Consider the following 20,755-nt stretch of genomic DNA (forward strand, 5'->3'; position numbering starts at 1 on the left):
TTGTGGTTATACTACACGGTCACTTTAAGCAAATATTGTGTATTTCTTGAATAATTGTTGAGGTTATCTTCACCATTTTGAGGTCATTCATGTCTAGACCCATTAGCTTAAAGTGTCTAATTTTGTCGAAAGCATTTTCGTAATCAATAAAACACACTTTCTTTTAACCAAAAGCTGCGTTACTCAAGCTGCTTAGTTGACCATGTTGGAATATTTCTATCTTGAATACGTGGGAGAAAACAAAAATTTATTTAAGTGTTCAACCTGAAGCCCACTTTTTCGAATACGATGTATATGCATTTTTACTGAATGTCACAAATATGCCCTTCAAAGATAACAGTTTCAGTTATCAGAGCTAGAACTATCTGTATAAGGCAAAATATTCATGGTAAAATTATAAAAATTTCTACGCTGGAGTTTTCGGATACGATCTTTTCAACTAAAATATTTTCAAATATGGCTGTAACTGTAACTTTGTTATTTTAAGTAGAATACCCTGTAGATTATCATATTTTTTAAAAACTACGTGAAATTCTAGTATACTTTTGTCTGAAAACTTTTTTCCTAAAATGCATACTTTTTGAGTTATTAATTTTTTTGTAAGAAGTTTGACCGTTGCAGACCCTTATAAATAATTTTTTTACGAGGATACCCTTGAAGATATAAAAATGGTTTCTATTAGGTTGATTTAAGCAACGTCAGACGTATTTGAGGCTATGTTGGAAAAATGTTCATTTTATACAGGGTGTGTTCAAAGTTCAAGATCTGACTATGTGAATACTAATATAATACCGGCCGTATCATAAGTCTTATGTACACAGCAGTTATTAAAATCGTATAATTCAATAAACAAATAAACACCCTGTATAAATATTACTAAAAGTAAAATAAATTCAATCTTAAGTCACTAAAACCAATTTCAAACAACATTTACTAGAGAGAGCATTCGATGAAAATGGTCAGAATATAAACGAAAACTTATGAAAGCTAATCAATAAATTGGTATTGAATCTTGAGAGGGCTTTATCTCGGCATTTCCAGATTTTCCTGCCGCAGTCTTAATCAAATTTAGATCCCACGTTAGTAATTTCCATCTCCCACGTTCCTTAAAGTGCAGCTACTGCGGCGCCATACAATTCTTTTTGACCTGTCATCCAATTTCCATTGGTGATTAATTCGGCTTTTAGCGACACCAACACCCTCCTTGTTATAACTTTATTGCCTGCCACCAGGGAAGTCACAAATATCGGTTTGAGAGGGTCATAACCCTAGACAGTGAACGGTGATTTACAGTATTCTCAACTGACATTTAGTAAATAGCTGTTTGTTGTTAGCTATCTGTTAAATCACTGTTACATCATTTATTGTTATTGAAATGATTATGGTCTCGACGACTTTATAAATATCTATCAATAATATAATGTTATCAATGTTATACAATTTGGGAGGAACCTTCAAGCCTTAACATCCATCATTCCACTGCAACAACTTTTTGTGTTTTTTCTAAGGCTTTCAATCATGTTAATCATAATATGTTGATCAACATTTTACAGTACTTCGCTTTCAGAAGAAAACCTCTCGGTTTAAGTCAAACCTTACCAACAGAAGTCAGCTTATAAAGGGTTGATACAACGATGTCAAATCAATAGAATGTTGTGTGCTCCAAGGCTCAATACTAGACCCTATTCTGTATCTTCTGTTTATAAACGACATCTAGACATCAGTGATGTCTATTTGCAGACGATACTAGTTTTTATTGGAGCAACCCTGATCCCACGGCACTTGATAGGATCATATCTAGTGACCTAATCCTCCTAATCTTGTCTTTCTCAACGTTTCTAAGGCTATAGTTATATGATACTTTGCAGCTTTTTTTGAGCAGTTGCCATATCTAGCAAAAACACAGAATTTCCTTTAGGATGCTTTTTATTTATGAACTGCATCATTTTAGATCAACACACTCTTTTCTAGAGTTACCAGAAGGACAAATGTATGCTGAAGAATGACCACAAGAAGATATGGCCAACCATACCAACACTTTCAATTTGAACAGTTTGTGTCTTTTGACATATATTTCTGAATCAACTATTAACTCTCATTAATCTTCATTTCTTTCCCAAAAGTGAATTTATTGTCAGATGGATCAAAGATAATGTTCACAGGAGATGATGTTAGCAGACTCAAGGTATCTTGTCTTTGGCAATGACTGGGACTGAAGCAATAGAAGTTATTGAAAACAGCCTTCAATCTTTTTTTTCTTATGGATTGAACTCGAACAACTTTCCAAATTACTTTTTTATAAGGTATAAAAAAAAGTTTGCATAGCGGACTTGTTAGATCAGCTGCGCAATTGTTCAATACAAATAGTGGTACTTCATCTGGGCTAGTTGTTTTATCAATAATCAAGCCTTGATTTATTGCTTTTGTTACAGACCAGAAAGACTTTGATCCATTTGGGCAATTATATAGTCCCTCACAAGCATCTATGGTTTGCTTGCAGGTATTTCGCATGAAAAAAAAGTTTATACGATTCTCGGCAAAAGGTTTTGAACACCATTCATGTTAAGCAGCATTTTTACTCAAATGTAGTTTTTATCAAACCATGAGTTGTTGTCTATAAAGCCCTTGAAGGGGTGAAAAATTTAGGTTTCCATGCCTGCCAAAATTACTTCTGCAATCCTGTTTGCACACACTGAAATTGTCATTGGAATAGAAGCAAGCATCATCCAAAGGAAATACAATAAAGAAATCCTTTAGATGCTTCCATTTGACCGTTCTATAATCCCAAACTTCACGTGGCTTTGGAAGAGTTTGGATTTCCACTTCAGACGTTGATGTAGTTTGTCAATGATCCGATGTTCTGTGCTGTTTATTGTATCCCTCTATACTCAATGCACTGATATATAGGAATAATTTGTCTTATTTCTCATTCCTTTACCATCCAATACTCAAACTATATTTTCCTAATTCGTTTGTATATTCCTTCTAGAAGTTTGGATCCTCCGAGCTCCACCTTATCTCATATTGATCACGAGCTTTCCCATTTCTTATTTTATTCATGATTTTCTCAACTTCTTCGATTGTCATTTCTCCTAATGAGTTTCCTTGAGAACCCTCTTGCTATTCTGAGTCCTCTTCTGTGCTTGGTTCAGAGAGCAAGTCCATAATTATTAATAATTATTCTTAAATATTCTGAAACACGTTTAAAGAAATAATCCTGTTCTAAATATCTTGATTCCTTAATTCGGTTATGACCTCTGAATTTGACCAGCTGGAGGGTAACCTTTGACGTGACGTCTTACGACGTTTAATAAGCGCATATTTACTAAAATTATTCAAAACTATCTTTTTTGGTTTTGGTACGCCCATGAAATTATCACTACGACCCTTAATCATGCAACATACCGAGTTTGAATTCAGCTGATTGATCTGTTTACTTATGATTACCAAAACAGTAATATTTTTTCTAGATGATCTTCTTGCGGAGGGTAGAGTTTTGTATATAGGGTGAATCATGATGAATTGTCTTTAATCTGTCGAAGGTTTTTAAGGCATGCAAATATTTGAGATTACTAAATACCATCACATATAAAACTGATTCAAAATAACATCATTTGGTAACGTAGGAAAATTTTAATAGAAAAACATGATTGAATTCTGCAACGAAAATGCAACAATATCAATTGGTTCTTCTAATACTATTTTAAATTCGTAACTTGTATGATGACAATATTCCTGAGACGAATGATACTTTGATGGCCCTATGCGCAGACAATCATGTCCTCGTCACCAGGAGCACCTCAACAGCGATGGTAACCACAACTCTGAAAGAATCCATTTAGTCACTTCTAGTTTATTCTTTGAAGAAATTAATTTCCTATCGACGTCTCACTTAATTCGAATAATTTCATAGAACCTCATTGTCGTTTCTAAAACGTTCTCTATCTACATTCTACAACTAAAGTTTGAAATTGTAAATCCAGTGAATTTAAGTTTATAATATTTTTCAAATTTGCTGGTAAATTTTCTGATGTCTTTTGAACTTGGCTTTTTATCCTATATCCTTAAATTTTTTATACTTCTGTCTAAATTAGTATTTTTCAATTATTTGGGGAACTGAATATGATCGTTTCGTGGATGTTATTCTATTGATAGTGAAATAGCAGTGAATCGTATAAAAAAATTAATAAAACGTTTTCCATTACATATTATCTATAGTAGTAAATAAAATATTTTCAAGAAATTGATCATTTCTGTGGATCTCACTGTGAATATGCCAGTCCAGCTTTCCAACAACCCAAAGTCAGGAAATTGCATGTAGAAAATACCAAAATTAGGTGCTAATTATGTGCCAAGTTTAAAAATTACGTGTTGTGTAATCTTCAATTAATTTCCGTCATATAACGAATCTAACAATCAGATTTTTCAAAAATTAAGATCATTACCAGATCAGGTATCAAATAAGCAGGAACATTAGGTGCTTGTGGGAAATGTAGATGAAAAACTACCAATTACTACTATGAAAAAGGCGAAATAATCTCAACACGACTTTTCGATTAGATTATTAACAATTAATGTCAATTACTGAGACAATTAGCTGTACGAAGGTCGCGATACCAGTACATCAACATTTGTTACAAAATAATCTGATGAAACTTGTTCAAATTATCGAATGATAGATAAAATATAATCGGCAATTACGTATAACAGAGTCGGTTTCAGTATTATTCACTAACTATATGGATACGATTTGAAATATATAAATATCCTTGTTCAGCACCCTTTAGAGGTCACAACTCTTAAATTGGTTACAACGACATCTATCGGAAAATCGCAGAACTTTCTAAGTCGTTGCGTCTCTTGGAATTACTTAAAAGCTTCTAAGTTTGTATTTTGCATTCGGCCGTCATTGTTTAAAATGTGCTTATTATTCTGAACTAAGTACTATTTTTTTTTCAATAATACACTTTTTTTGTTCTCAAGATGTACGAGGGCATGAGAAGAAAATAATTTATAAGATCTTTAGTTCAAATGGAACTTATGGTAGATCAATTTTCTTCAGAATAGATAGTACCCCAATTATTGTAAAAAAATAAATTGATTACTAATGATGATGCTCTAGAAAAAATAGAATCAAAGAAGAAAAATTTATTGCGTTGAGCTGAATTAAGGAAGTTTTTGAACGAATAGAATCTCATTATTGTAGAGTTTCATCAAGTAAAAAGTATTTGAAGACAATTTGGTGAAACAAAGCTAAATTGTACAAAAATAATGTTAAATATCACGCAGGTGAGGATATTAAGTCTATTTCTTCAAGAACTTTCCATGAAAAGTTTGCTTCAAATATTCTCCAAGGAAAAATCTTCTAATTTTCTTCTTCACTCAATTATGATTAGAATGTAGTCAGAATTAGAAACAAACAAAACCTAGTCTCTAGAATTTCTTTTATTTTGGTTCAAAACATATATGATTATAATCATATTTCTTAGTGAAAATTAGTCATTACCAACTGTAATTATTGGTTATTTTAAGATTAGTTTATATAATTGGTATATTGCACTTCAGGTTTTTAATCCCTCCTGCAAAATGAGTCAAAACTAAGAAGGTTTTAAAGGTAAGCCGATGATATGCATGGTCAATCAAAGGTTCAATCACTATTAGTAATGCAACAGGCTAAGTGTATGCTTATTTCATCCAAAGATCATACTAAAAGACAAGATGAAACCCTACAAACTTTGAAGAAACTAAACCAGATCTCGTTCATTGTTGTTTGTCAATTGATCGGGTCGTAGTCATTCGATAGGATTCTTTCTATCATGGTGGATAGCATTTCATTATAAAAATAGTTTATTGGTATCAAACTTCAGTACAAAATCCGTGTAAGTGGATAAATAGTTGATAACTGCCCAAGTATAATTATTAAACATCTAAAATCTATTTATACAACTAAGTAATTATCACGGAAGAACGATCAAAACGTGGTAAGTTGTTATAAATCATGTTACCAATTGGAGATTTCCATCAAAAATATATATACAAGGATAAACATTAAACATTTTGAAATAATTCAGACTGAATGAGTTTTGTGAAATATGCAGACCTGAAAACGACTAATGAAATTCTAGAAAACAAAACAAATAAAATAATTTCATCAAAAAACTTCAAATACAAAAATCAAAAGTTTTCAAATATTTTAGAATTGAGCTGTAGTTCTGTTCTTTTAGATGAAGAAGGATATTTCTTATACCTTTTCATAAGTTTTTCTTTATGATTCAGTGTGATTTCAAACACCTATCTCGAAGATTCATCACGAAAAAAAGATTGATTCATGAGAAACCTAGATTTATAATTAATTTTGATCGGTAAATTGTATTTTTTAGTAGTACTTCTATACATAAAGCTATGACATTATTTCAGAGCCACACCTGTGAAGCAAGGAAACTAATTGAGTCCTTGAACACAATATTTATCAGCTTTAAAACATATTCGTCAGTATCGTTTGGTTAACATGGGAAAACTAGGAATATTTGTGTTATTAGTATCAGTTTTCGTTGGTTATAAAATAAAGACAGTTCTTGATCCTCCTCGTTTACCAGAAAAATTGAAAGAAACTTGGTGGGGACCAGGAAATCCAGATTCCGTGAAAACTATAATCAAACCCTTTACTATTAACGTGTCTGATGAGGTAAGCTGGATTTAATCATATTGAAATCATGAATATCTAAGATTCATGATTTATGTTCCTTAAGTTATTAGGTGATAACTAGTTACTAAATTTCCATTATTATCTTAGGAAAATATTAAAAATATTGTTTTTTAGATAGCTACTATAAAATCTTGAATTCAAAGTTAGGTTAACTCAGGATCTATTTTGAAAATATTTGTTCAACTTATATGCCATTTACAAAACTAGTAAATAAATTATGAAAATTGAGACATTTGGAAGAATATTTTAAACATAAATTCAATAAAATATAGTCCATTTTTAAAAATTAGAGCGTAATAAAATTATTAAACATTCGTAATCCACAGGCAGAAGACAGTTTAAATATTTTTTCAAGTTATAATTCGAGGGATCATACAGCAACATCCCGCATTTCGTACGCCACACATTTCTATCTACCCTCTCGTTTTCCTGGTTAGTTCTGTCTTTTATGGTCTGTTCAATCCCTTCCTTCAAGGTCCTTGAGGGTCTTCCACGTCTTCTTCTATTCTGCATTTGATACATAAATTTCTTTGTAGAATATTTTCATCGTTCAAGCTCTGTTCTGCATATCCTGCACAATCTTCTTTAGTATCTAGGTATTTGTTGCCAGCACTCGCATTCATGGGTTAGAATAGGCTTCACTATGACTATATTTCGTAATGTTTGTCGTTTTTTCTTCCGAAATTATACTTTCTAGGTATTTGAATTGTCTACATCGTCTAATCTGTAGTTCGGGGTCTCCTTTTTCTCATCATATGATCATCATCGTCCTCCTCGCAAGCTGTAACAGTTGTTAAACACTTATCGTCTATCTCAATTCCCTTTCTTGTAATTTCAGTTCTTCAACCAATCAGAGCTTCCTGAAAGTATATTTCAAACAATGCTGCACCCTGTAGCCGTGTCTCAATCTTTTCGAATACGAGAATGGTTGTTAGTTTAACTACACATTTGGAATTTCTGTATATGTTCTGAATAGCTCGAACATAAACATAAAGCTTTTTCGAGATCAACAAACCACACTGGAATTAATTAGAGCCTTGCAACTAAACTAAATTTTTAACAATATACAACTCGGACGTTAGTGTATGGAAAAAACCTACAATCGTTTGTTAGGAAGAGATTCTGGAAATTAACTTAACCTAAACCATTTCCAGAAATTCCTTATTCCTTTTATCTGATCCCGTTTGAAGAATTTTTACTTTTATAAGTATATTTTCTCTATATTCGATATTTTCTTATTACATTGATTATCTTTCAATCTATTTTCTAAATACTGAGATGTCTGACCTATGTCAACAGTAACAGAATCATAAGAAAGAGACATGAGAATGTATCTACAAATTTCTTCTTTATCATGAGAACGTGCCAGACACATTTGATCTCTAAAAATCAAACCTGATCTACCTCAGTCACCAGATTCGATACCACGTCTTTTTGATTTTGAAAAAAAAGATTCAGGATTAAAATTCTGTAATCTTTGTACTTAAGTTTCATTTGTGTTTACAAATTTGATTAAAACGTTCAATATTGATAAACAAAAACAAACAAAAACTAAACAACGTGGTATCTTCAAACTTGAAACATGCTGTGTAGATTGTGTATTTTTGAAACAACTTCCGATATCTCTAGGTCAAGACAAGTACTTCTCGAATCATCCATGTAATTTCATGTTTCTATTAGTTTTCCAATAAATTTCCTGTTCATTCAAGGCATCATTGATCTCAGAAGCTATCTACCGATACTACTAGCATCTGTACGAAAATATCTTCATATAAATTGCAATATACGGTATAACTCCAACTGTGTACACAGTTTTTATCTCTTCGTTTTAGTGAATCGTGACATGTGCCATTCTAAACGAGAGTTACCGGTAAGAACCCCATTTTATCTCGGAGCCTAATCGTAATTAGAATTTAAGCCTCAATGTTCCCGTTGAATCTTTGAATCTTCCTTAATAAACCTCCAGATAAATAAAATAACAAACAGAATTTTATGTATGCTGGTTACTGAGATAACGGTTGTTGGAAAATAATTGATGGTAATGATCAAATTTGCCTTAAAGCGAAGTATCTATTAAGTGTCAACTGTAAGAGGTTCAATAATTAACCTCAAAAGTATGTATTGATCCAAAAATTCATTAATGACTTTGATTGAAGTGAGGAAATTCTGTGGCTGATGACAGCATTTTCTTTCACACACAGACCAGCCTCAAAGTCGGTAATGGCCTATCCGAACCTTCCATCCCTCTAACCGACATCCCAAAAGGGTCCATCCTAACCCCACTTTTTCATCTATACTTATGAACGTCCAATTCCACGATTCTCAATTCCCAAAAGACTCAAACCATCGTCTTCAAACAACCGAATTGCCAGCGCAAATATCTTCAAACTTCCGCTTGGGACTTTGGGGATAGAGTCTTGATTTTCCTGTAACCTGCTTAACCGGTTTAGTATCCAAATGACGGACGATTAAGTATAATGCGACTGCAGCCCTCCATTCAAATTAAAAATAAAACAACAAAAAAACGTATATCTCTAATCTAGAATACCGTTTCCACTTACACCAGAGCTCCTTTTTTGTTTTTTTTTTCTGACCAATAGTCGTTCGCTTTTCCTCCTTTCTAGTCAGGACAGCAAACACAAACCCACGTAACCTTCACAACCCCACAGCCCTGCAGAGGAGCAACCCCCGTTTGAGGTTCAACCTTCATTTGTGAAATTGAACTCTGGAAAAGTTAACAACAAGTAGTATTAAAGTATATGGCTATTTAGTTGTAATCTTCCCAAAGAACTAGATAGTCATTAAAAGACAGATATTTACTCGGCATCTAGTCACAGAATGAAAGGTTGCACTGGACGAAATGCAGTGAACTTCTTTAGTTAATCACGCCACTGCTTTAGACTATAACGAAAGTCATCGTGAATCTAGGAAAGAACTCGCAGAATACAATCGTGTATCTCAGATGAATTTGAACATTCCAATCAGCACATCAAATGTAATCAAGTATCTGTCGAGGTGCCTCATAATCTGATTTGAATAATTAAGTAAATTATTAGTAATTATCTAGATTAGGTAAACCCCTCCGATTTCTTTAAAATTTTAGATTGTTATAGAGAAAATTATAATGAAAATTATTATATATATAAAATAATTTATACATCATAGTTTAGCTTCGCATGTCTTTATTACCTAATGATGACATCATGTATCATAAAATTTGCAGAGAATTTAGTCTAGTTTGTTTACATACCACTATCGATTGTTATTTTTTATTGGTATTTGACTATGAAAAAGATAAAATTCTATGACTTTCTATGTATTACTGTTTATTATTGATATTCAAAGCTAAACTATGATGTATAAATTATTTTTCTTCTTCTGAAACTTCAAAGTTGAAAAACTATGTGAAGGGATGATTTCCATGCCCTACATTTATATATAAAATTTTGCAGCATAATTTTCTCTATAACAAACTAAAATTATAACGAAATCGGAGGGATGTAACCTGGTTAGGTTAGGTTAGACTAGACATGTGAAGCTAAACTATGATGTATAAATTATTTCTCTTTTTCTGGAACTTCAAAGTTGTGAAACAATGTAAAGGGATGATTTCCACGCCCTAGATATATGTATCAAATTTTTCAGCACAATTTTCTCTATAACAAACTAAAATTTGAACGAAATCGGGAAGGTGTAACCTAATCTACTGAATGATTATGTCAAAATTGCTTGATGATACCTTTTGTGTGTACTACATATAAATAATTATGAGTTACTTAAACATCGTGAATATTATTTAAATAATTAAAGGAGATACGTGGAGGGAGAAAAGAGAAGATGTAATTTTAAAATTTTAACGAGTCTCTGAACGTCACCCCCGACTAACGTTGCATGATAATTTTCCCAACTAATTAGTTTACAAGTTTCCGAATACTAATACTTGTACAGCAAATTTCTTGAAAGATGACGTTCAAAATCTTGACATTTACCCTCCATATTATCAGAAACTACTTCGTAGGAAATTTAGAGAAGCCATTAGAAATAACAATAAATTCTAAATAAATATTTAGATAGGTATACATATGAAGTTATGAACAAATATAAACTTTTTGTTTGCTGATGACCACATGACGAATAAGATTATCCGCGAAGGGATAGAACATTCAAAGGAAGCGTTGGCGTTCAAAGACAAAAACTCAACCCAACCCAACCAAACCTAACTTCACCTAACCTAACTTAACGTAACTCAACCTAATCTATCTTTCAGAACTTATCAATATCGTTTCCATATTATTTAGAGTCCCAGATATTCATACTGAACCGACGACGACGTCGAACATAACATCTTTCATTCCAATTTGTGGGACATACAAAGAGAAATATTCAAGAAAGAAATAAACAACATACTTACTGCTAAAAACCTTGTACATACCCTGCTGACTTGTGACTACTTTTGCGACGATGATGAAAGATATTTTTGAGATAAAGGGATGTACCCCAACTCATTTAAACCCAACTCAACTTAACCCAACTGAACTCAACCTAATCTAACCTAACTTAAATTAACCTCTTCTCTGGAATTTTCAGAAATAGCACTCAGTCTTAAAATCATAGTGGATTATAAGATGGTGGTGTGATATTTATTGATATCCAATTGAAAAACTTGAATGAGAAAGATTGCAATTAATCATTGTTCAGTTACAATCTTTTTAGTGACATTTATCAATTCTGTTGAGATCATTTTGTCAAATTATTACATAAAGTTCACATATTCCTTGTGCGGGATATGCGCCTTCCACTTTTGATTCGATTCCGAAGAAATAAGTTGAAAATTTTAAGATCTGGAGATTTGAGTGTCCAATATGTTAATGATCTCACACATCTCATCATATTTCAGCAATGGAAAAATGCATTTGATCCAACAAATCGTTATGGCGAGCCAAATAAGAGAAAAGCGTTGTAGGCTTTTCGACTTCCATGAAGGTAGTGATGCAATAATCGAAAAACATCTGCGATGCTGATATTATAAGACTCATAAATCCCCACAATGAGGAAGACAAAAATAAGGCAATGACATGCTCAATGCAAATCGCAAATTTTTGTAAGGCAAACAATGAACTCTTAAAAACCCTCAATAAATATTGGTCGACTCGACAATTGAAGATTATTTGTGGTAGATTGGAAAAATTGATAGATGTAGATCATTCATAGTCTTTCCGGAGAAGATTGTTTATTTTAATGCTGAAACCTGGACAAATTATTAACAGGAACGCTATTCACTAAATCCTACCACATTTACTAAGTGGCAAAAAACCAGTAAATGTGGACGGTGTTCAACATACCACCTCGAGATATTAAAAAACTAACAGATTTTCAACATTGGAACGTTGAACATTAAATGAAAAAAAGCCGTTAGCAGCAAAGCTCCATTACGATAGTCGAATTTTTCGTCGAATGAAGAATTTAACTAATACACAAACAAATCTTTCCATAAAATGAATTTCTTGGAAATGATATCAATTCTCAATCTTATTTCTTTATATGGAAAATTTGATATTCCTCAATAACTTTTCATTTCACAAGTTGACTCTCTCTCTCGAATGAAAATTCATAATTTCAGAAGACCCAGTGGTCTCGAACCCTCTTGTTCAATTCCAATTGACAACAAAGAAAAAATTGTCATAATGACAAGAAATTTCGAAAATGGGAAGTAAAAAAAATCACCCTAGCAACGATCATACTCGTATTATTCATTAAATAGGAGGCGGTCCAGTTCAACAATTACAACGATCAAAATGATTTCGGGCGTTTTGTGCTAGAAGAACTGAAGAAGAAAACTTTGAACTTAAGAAAGACAATTCTTCAACATCACCCCTACTTGCATGTGTAGTTCGAACCCTCTAGTTAAACTTTTTCTTATCAAAAAATAAGAAAATATAACAAAAATGACCATAAAATGGAGAGGGGTGAGGATGGAAAGTTTCGACCTTAGACAGGAAATCTCGCAACTAATTGAACCTACATGTGAAATTTCATTTTTCAGTCGCTTTTTGTTTGACCTGCAGAGGTGAGCAAAGATCAAAAACCACTTTTTTTGCACTGTGACCACTCGAAATATTCATTTGTTTTCAATCAAACTCTAATAACATCAATCCGCCGCCAAAAAAGCCATGTATGCTAATTTTGAACCAAATCGGACCCATAGCAATTGCTCGAGAGACGAAAATAAGAATTGTAGCTTAAACAGATCAACAAAATATAAACAGACTAAAAATATAATGCCAAAGGATTGGCAGTCGCTCTGTTGAGGTGAACAGAACATCGACTAGATGTCGTACCAATTCGGAAACTCTACCAAAAATTCACATATAACCTCTCCAATTGATATTGTGTACTTTTTATCATATCTCAATCATTTATTTTGATGAATCACTCAAATAAAGTGTTAAGGAGCTGACTGACTTACATCATACATTAAAAACATTCTCTCAGTATAGAAAAATTTTGTGCCTTTAGGATTGAATCATGGTTTTAAGGGTTGATATTTCGAATTTGAATTTTGAGCAGTCGAGTTAAGTTTTGTACAAATATTTGTGGTTGTTTCAGGTTTTGAAAGATTTGCAGTACAGATTAGATCATCATCGACCATTTACACCCCCACTAGAAGGCATCCAACAACAATATGGGATGAACACCAATCTTTTAGAAGAAATTGTGGATTATTGGAGAATGAAATACGATTGGAGAAAACAAGAGAAGTATTTGAATAAATTTCCACAGTATACAATTAATATTCAAGGATTGGATATTCATTTCATTCATATCAAACCGATTGTACCGCAAAATATTAAAAAACTACCATTGTTGATTTTACATGGTTGGCCTGGTTCTGTGAGGGAGTTCTATGACATTTTACCGATATTGACAACACCGCAAGAAGGAAGAGATTTTGTCTTTGAAGTAATTGTACCTCATATTCCAGGTAAATTTGATGAGATTGGTGAAAATTGAGATACAGATTGAGATTGAAACTACGTCTACTGAGAATTATACCAGTATAATATAGTTAATGTTTAGACAGCAACTTTAAGGGAGTTCCACCGCACTGTTAGAAGATATCGATGGATTGGTAGAAGTTCAGAAGCTCCGATTCATTGGCCTCCTCGGTCATGCGATTTTAATCCCTTGGTTTGTCGTGTTTTTAAGAAAAAGTTTATGTTACAGAGGTTAATTCACCCCAAGAATTGAAAGTGGGAATTCAATATCTCTTAAATGATCCCATAGCTGACTGATAGATTAATGGAATATTTTGAGCACCTGCTTTAATTGAATTTTATGTTACTAGCCTTTTTTTTAATTCTCATTTGTGATTTTTTGTTTAATTGATACATTTATCAATTATTTATTATTTATTACTTCATTACTGTATACAGTATCGAATTATATCAAGAGTACCTTTTGCTTAATAAATCTAATACTCTATTAGAGTAAGACGTAAAAATAAATTCATCGGTGTATCAGTTTCCAAAACATATTTATAGAATTTCGATACAATCGAATGGAATTTTTTTCGTCTAAACTCAATCACGACTATCTCTATATTTTTTCAGGATATGGTTTTTCAAAACCTGCCATCAGACCAGGCCTGAGTCCTGATAACATCGCACTTGTTTTCAAAAATATGATGTACGCATTAGGGTACCAGAAATTTTACATTCAAGGAGGGGATTTTGGAGCGATCATCCTCAGAAATTTAGCAGTTCTCTATCCCGAAGTAGTACTAGGATTTCACAGTAATATGTGTACTGTTTTGACACTAAAGAAATACGTTAAATCATTATTAGCTAGTATCTTTCCGTCTTTTCCTAGTTGGTATGTTCGACCAGAACATTATGATCGAGTGTTTCCTGTGAAAGAACGTTTTTATGATACAATTCGAGAATCAGGATATCTTCATGAACAGTCTACGAAGCCAGATACATTAGGTAAGTTGAGTAAGTTGTAATATATACTTCCAATACTGACACGCGTTTCGATAACCAAGTTACCATCTTCAGAGACTGAGGGTATAATAAACACAATCAATTTTGTATTAGAGCAGGCCAAACACGAATTCTCAGATGTTTTCTGTCGATTCCCAGACCCAATTGTAACTTTTGCATCGATGAGCTTTCAAAATTCATCATGGTCTATATATTTTTCTATCTATTGCTCAGAATTCGTGGAGTAATTGATAAACTACAGTATTTTAACGTGTATGAGATCTTTATCTCACCAATCATAATATTTTCAAGCCTCATACCCTACCGAGATGTGGAAAAAGTTCTCAAAGACTTGGACATCAATAAACCCACTGGCACCGATGGAATACCACCAATCGTATTGAAAAAACGTACAGCTAAACTAACAAGTTCGCTATGCAAATTTTTTTCTATTACTTGAAAGAGGTCTATTTCCTGCAGAATGGAAACTTGCTCGATTTCAATCCATACCAATTGAAAAAAAAACAAAACGGTTCTTAACCACTACCGTCTGATTATTTGAGTCTTAGCCATAGCAAAGATATTGAAGAAGGTCGCTAATCAGCAAATCTTGAGGTATCTTGAGTCTACTAACATAATTAACGACCATGAATACAGTTTTTGTGATCATAGATTAACCTGACCTTTATCAACTACGTATAGGCTGAAGCTATGGAAAATTGGGAATTCAGACCAATCATACTTGACAAATCGCATGCCAAAATAAATGAAAATCGTACAGTTTGTTGTTTAATGAGTTTAATGCAGCTAAGACCCAGAATACTGTCACAAATATTCCGTCACCATCAACGCAAATTAACTTGTTGAGCGTTGAGAGTGGAAGGACATATCCTACCTCGAAGAATATAAGCTCAAATTATACTAGTGCTCTTACTCATCACGGACCAGATAGCTGCACAAGATAATAAAACAGTGTAAACATCTGCACAGGCAGTGCAGCGACATGTCAGTGGAAAGTTCATTATAAAAAACTAAAATGCACTCAATTTGTTGGTAGAGCTGCTCTAGATTCCTGGTTATAAGGAATTCAATACAATGGAATTTAATATGACATGGTGAAGGTAGGAATCACCCAATCATTAACTGATCATGAACCTGCAGCGAAAATTCCCTATTCTTTGATTGAGGAACATATTAAGCTATGTAGAAGGAAAATATTGGAAAGATTATATTTTACTATAAGGGTGAATCCCTAAGATTAAGCGGAAATAATTTTTAGAGAAGTATAGCACAGTACGGTGGAATAGAGAAGGAAACTACACATCTGCATGTATCAAACTATTGTGGACATAAAGAACATAAGCTGGTGACGACCGGAAGATTCTAAGGTTCTAGAAAACCTCCATGAGCTAGGAACAGCGTTACTTAGGTGATTGTGAAGGTAAACAGATATTTTATCGGAATAGTTTGAAAGCATTTGTTTAAAGTATCTAAAATTGGTTTGTTTTATTTCAGGAGCTGCTATGAACGAATCTCCGATAGGATTAGCTGCATATATACTGGAAAAGTTCACTACAGGTACAAATAAGACATGGCAAAACCGGGAGGACGGTGGACTCTTAGAATATTTCACATATGACGATTTGCTTGATAACATCATGATTTATTGGATAACCAATTCTGCTACGACTTCGTTTAGATTGTACGCGGAAACTTTCAACCGCGCTGTTACAGAAAAAGGAATTTTGGGGTGAGTTAAAAATTTTCTTGTGTCCTACTCAAGTATTGATCTTTTTTTCTTAAAGTTTCCAATCAGTTTTGACTCGCCTTTATAGTTTTCTCACATTCAGAGACCGTATTCTAGCAGGTTGAATTGCGTAAATCGTGTTGGAAATTTCTTGAAGTTTCAGTCTCACTCAAGTGAAAAGATGATTGGGCTGGATATTCGTTCATTGATAAATATTGATCCTCATCATCCCAGCCGCATCTAGGAAACCATTGAAGCAAACACAGGACTCAGTCCTATAACGTAGGATGAAAAAGAAGAAAAATAAGAAGTTTTTCTCATTTCTTACTGGTCAACTAATAGACACTGTCTTAGTTTATTTACATACTATACACTACACTGCACTTATAATAAATCACTTATCACTATCACTTGAATAATTTCTGCGATTACTTTGGTAATAAAGTAGTAAATTTAGTAAATAAACCGCGTGCTATACAAAAACTAGAGATCCAATGAATCAAAGGATAATCCGAGCAAGGAATTTCATGTATTGCATGGTATTCATTGGAAATTTTATAATCGACACATCTGATGAGATGAAATATTTTGAAAATTCTGTTTGTTACATAATAAGAGAGATATTCTAATTGATTCACTAAATGAATGGATGATGGTGGAGAAGTTGCAAATAAAAATTTGCGAATGCTACTAATGATTTTGTTTCAATAATTTGGAACTAATATTTGTATAAAAAAAAATGAGTTCAGATGATCCATTGAATTCGTTAGACAATATAGATTGTGGGACGACTGTATCATCCATGAATTTAAGTTGACCCAGATGATGATGGGACGAAACATCGAGAAAATGATTGATGTGAGTGGATTTGCCATGGACGAAGTCGAAGTAACATCGTAGAGAAGGTTTTTTCATCACATACACACATACATACATTTTATGAACACTGTGTAAAGGTTCCCGTTTCACATTTTCTCAACAAATATGTTTATATGAAATGAGTATGGTGATAGTAATCCTAGTCACATTGGTTTTTGATAACCACATCTAAGTGTCCATAAAACGATTACCAATGAAGAAAACGTGAGAATAATCCACGAAATCGTAGTGACAGATCATCTACTATGCACGAGATAGTTGAGATGGTAAAAACTTATAAAAATCACTTGGATGAATTTATGGGTATCAACAAGCTGATTAGTACAGCGTTTGCTCACTCTGAACCGTGTGACCATGTCAGAGCAAATGGGTCCATGGGTACACACTAAAGACTAACTTCTGATGGCAAACTTGCCTTGAAGGATGAGGTTATTACTGCTGCAGTATAAATCTTCCTTAAGCTCAAAGGGATTATTCAAGAAAATTCATTTATTCTTTTCATAGAAGATAGAGAAGACCAAAATTGCTGAATGAGAAAGAGCAAGATCAATCCTAAAGACCTAGATCGAAAAAGGAACACGCACATGATTAAATAATTTAAGACCGAACAAGCAAGATCAAAACCAAAATTCATCATTAATAAGAAACAAGAAGACCCAGGCGCAAAAGAAAGACTAATATTATGTCCAAAAACATGAAGCAAGACCAGTCTAGTACCTAAATAAGTCAAGAAACAATAAGCAAAACTGAACAATCAAGACCAAAACCAAGATCAATCTTAAATAAGCGAGACCAAGACCCAGAGCGATAGAGAAGACCAAAATCATTGCTGAATAAGGAAGAACAAGATCAATCCTAAATATTCAGACCGAAAAAGGATGACCCACATCTTGACTCTCATAGAGGGCGCTAGTTACACGGTTAGTAGCAAGTAGTATTGCACATAACATAGCCAAATTTTATGTTTACCCAAATATCATTCAATTTTACACCAAAAAAGTGATGAAACTCATTTTCGGAACTTTTTTATTTGAAAATTATGAATTTTCTTCAACGCCCTTTATTTTGAATACGGGTGGCGTTACAAATATTTCTTTACTGATCAAACTCCAAATAATTTTCAGTTTTCTATCTATCCTAGAGACGGGAACTCTATTTTTTGAAACACCCTGTATAATTTTTAAATGAATAAATATAAAATGAAATCTGAACCGTGACTTCTCAATAGTTGTAAAATTGTTTTCTCTGAGTTTTTTTTTTAGATAAAGCTACAAAATTTAACCCAACTACCCTAATGTTTCAATGATTTGCCTAAAAGATTTTTATCCTTGTTTAGGCAGTCAATTTTTGGTTTGCTAGATTGGTCGAGTTATGTCTATCTCTTTATATTAGAAAATATGAACAAATAAACTATTTTAGTTCAATTTTTGTTTTAGACAACCAATACATGTACCCACAGCATGTTCCAGATATTCGAACGACTTTTATACACCTGACGGTATGCTGAAAGATATTTTCTTGAACCTTGTACATTTGACAGATTTTGACGGAGGACATTTCGCTGCATTCCAGTTACCAAAAATTTTTGCCAAAGATGTTTATGATGCTGTTGAGAAATTCGAAGTAATAAACAATAACTAAACAATCGATTTTGTAAAAGAATTCTTACCCTCAAATTCTTATTTTCGAATTCATACCATCATTTTTACATATATATTGTTTTAATGTATAGTCTTGAACATCATCATTATTAATATGAAATACAATCTGATAAGTACAGTTATGAGTATCAGATAATTTAATCTACTTGATGGTGTATTTATTTACGTTACATACGATTCAAACACTTCCACGCAGCTGATGTTATTAAAATTCATCCCTCACTTTAACGTTTTGAACAAAAAACACAAAAAATGTTCACAATATGCTTGGGAATGATTCTAAACCATCAATTGAAAAGTGATAATAAAAATTGATAAAACTATTATCCTGCTCAAATACTGAAACTCCCTGTTGAACCAAATTTGCATTCAGTTATCTCTTTCAAAACTTTATTACTTACAACATTAAAATTATTAACCAAGTATTAAACGAAATTTTGGGGTATCTTGTAAGTAAGTGAAAGTACAACCAAGACTAGAGGGCCAACGTAATACGTTGGATGTAGTAGAAGAGATTTAACTAGGTAGTAATTAATTTTCTACCGCGAAGGGGTGCTGAAATATTTTCTTCGTAAATACCGCCCCTTGTCGACGGTGCCCTTATTAAACGCGTCAGTAAGTCAATTTTAATATGCCCGCGGCTGTCGTCTGTCAAATAATGTTAAGGAACCTGCAGAACCGAATTAGGACTCTTAACTCTTGTGAAATAATCATCAACTACACTTAAAAACTCATTAAAATCTTGACGCGTTTAGAATATTGATACATGATGATTTTTATATGATACATCGAAAAATTACTAACAGCGGGATATACAAAAGCAGAAAAAGACGAGGAAGATTCAACCAGAGAAAATGGATATAAAACAAGAACAAACGATGTTAATATAACCACCACATCAACAATTACACTGTCTGACGCGCGTTTCGATAACCAAATTATCGTCTTCAGAGACTGAAAGTAACTCTTACGGAAAACGTCTTGGAAACGTTATTTTGTTATACATCCCTGAGCATTTGGACGACATTGTGTTATTAGGAAAGACATTTGATGCACTGAGCTCATGCTAAACCCAAATAAGTGTCAGTTATTGAAAAACTGAGTCAACTCTACAGGAGATATAGTGAGCAATGAAGGAGTGGCAGAGGATCCTCCATACAGCGATGGACGCATCCAATCGACAACCATTAAGTTAGGAGTTTCCTTTGGAGATATTACCAAGCCATTAATTCGACTCACGGAAGAAGCAAAAGCTTTCCACTGTCATAAGGAGCTCGAAACATTGAAGAAACCAGATCGGAACTACTGCGGCACTAGAAAAAAACTTTGGGCGATCGTAGTACCAGTATCTTTATGGTACTGACCGTGCAGCACTCAAGTGGTTAATGCAGTTTAGGAATTCCAGGGACGAGATCTCTACAGACTGCTCCCACTGTAACAAAGCCGAATCAAAGAAAGCCGTAGTTTCACTGTAGTGGTGAATAAAGAATGGGCACCAACAAGGATCAAAGAAGATCAGGAGAATGATTCACTCACCTAAAAATAATTCAGCAATGGAAGGAAGGCCCACTGTATTAGAAGAGGGGCATTTTAAAAATAATCCCTGAGAACGATGATGGTTTCAAGAGCTAGTCATTCCGATAACGAGATTAGCCGAGATGTTATAGGACAGTCCATCTGGAGGTCATCTGGGAGTAAAGCAAAACCAAGCAAAGCGATTTCGTGGAAGGTTTTATTGCATGAACAGCTCCGATGATGTGAAGGACTTATGTTACGAGTA

At 33.2% G+C, this 20,755-nt stretch overlaps 2 protein-coding genes across 2 annotated transcripts in view; one reads left to right on the forward strand and one right to left on the reverse strand.

Moving 5' to 3' along the window:
- Window positions 1–20,755, reverse strand: part of LOC130903783 (kinesin-like protein CG14535) — a 256,050-nt gene that overhangs the window by 61,414 nt on the left and 173,881 nt on the right. The window lies entirely within an intron of this gene.
- Window positions 6,462–18,959, forward strand: LOC130903784 (juvenile hormone epoxide hydrolase 2-like). Its single transcript, XM_057816112.1, has 5 exons — window positions 6,462–6,685; window positions 13,313–13,688; window positions 14,317–14,691; window positions 16,204–16,438; window positions 18,751–18,959. The coding sequence occupies exons 1-5, from the start codon at window positions 6,509–6,511 to the stop codon at window positions 18,953–18,955; spliced, it is 1,368 nt and encodes a 455-aa protein (XP_057672095.1). The 5' UTR covers window positions 6,462–6,508; the 3' UTR covers window positions 18,956–18,959.

The sequence above is a fragment of the Diorhabda carinulata genome, chromosome 2 (assembly GCF_026250575.1).
Source record: "Diorhabda carinulata isolate Delta chromosome 2, icDioCari1.1, whole genome shotgun sequence".
NCBI classification, from domain to species: Eukaryota; Metazoa; Arthropoda; class Insecta; order Coleoptera; family Chrysomelidae; genus Diorhabda; species Diorhabda carinulata.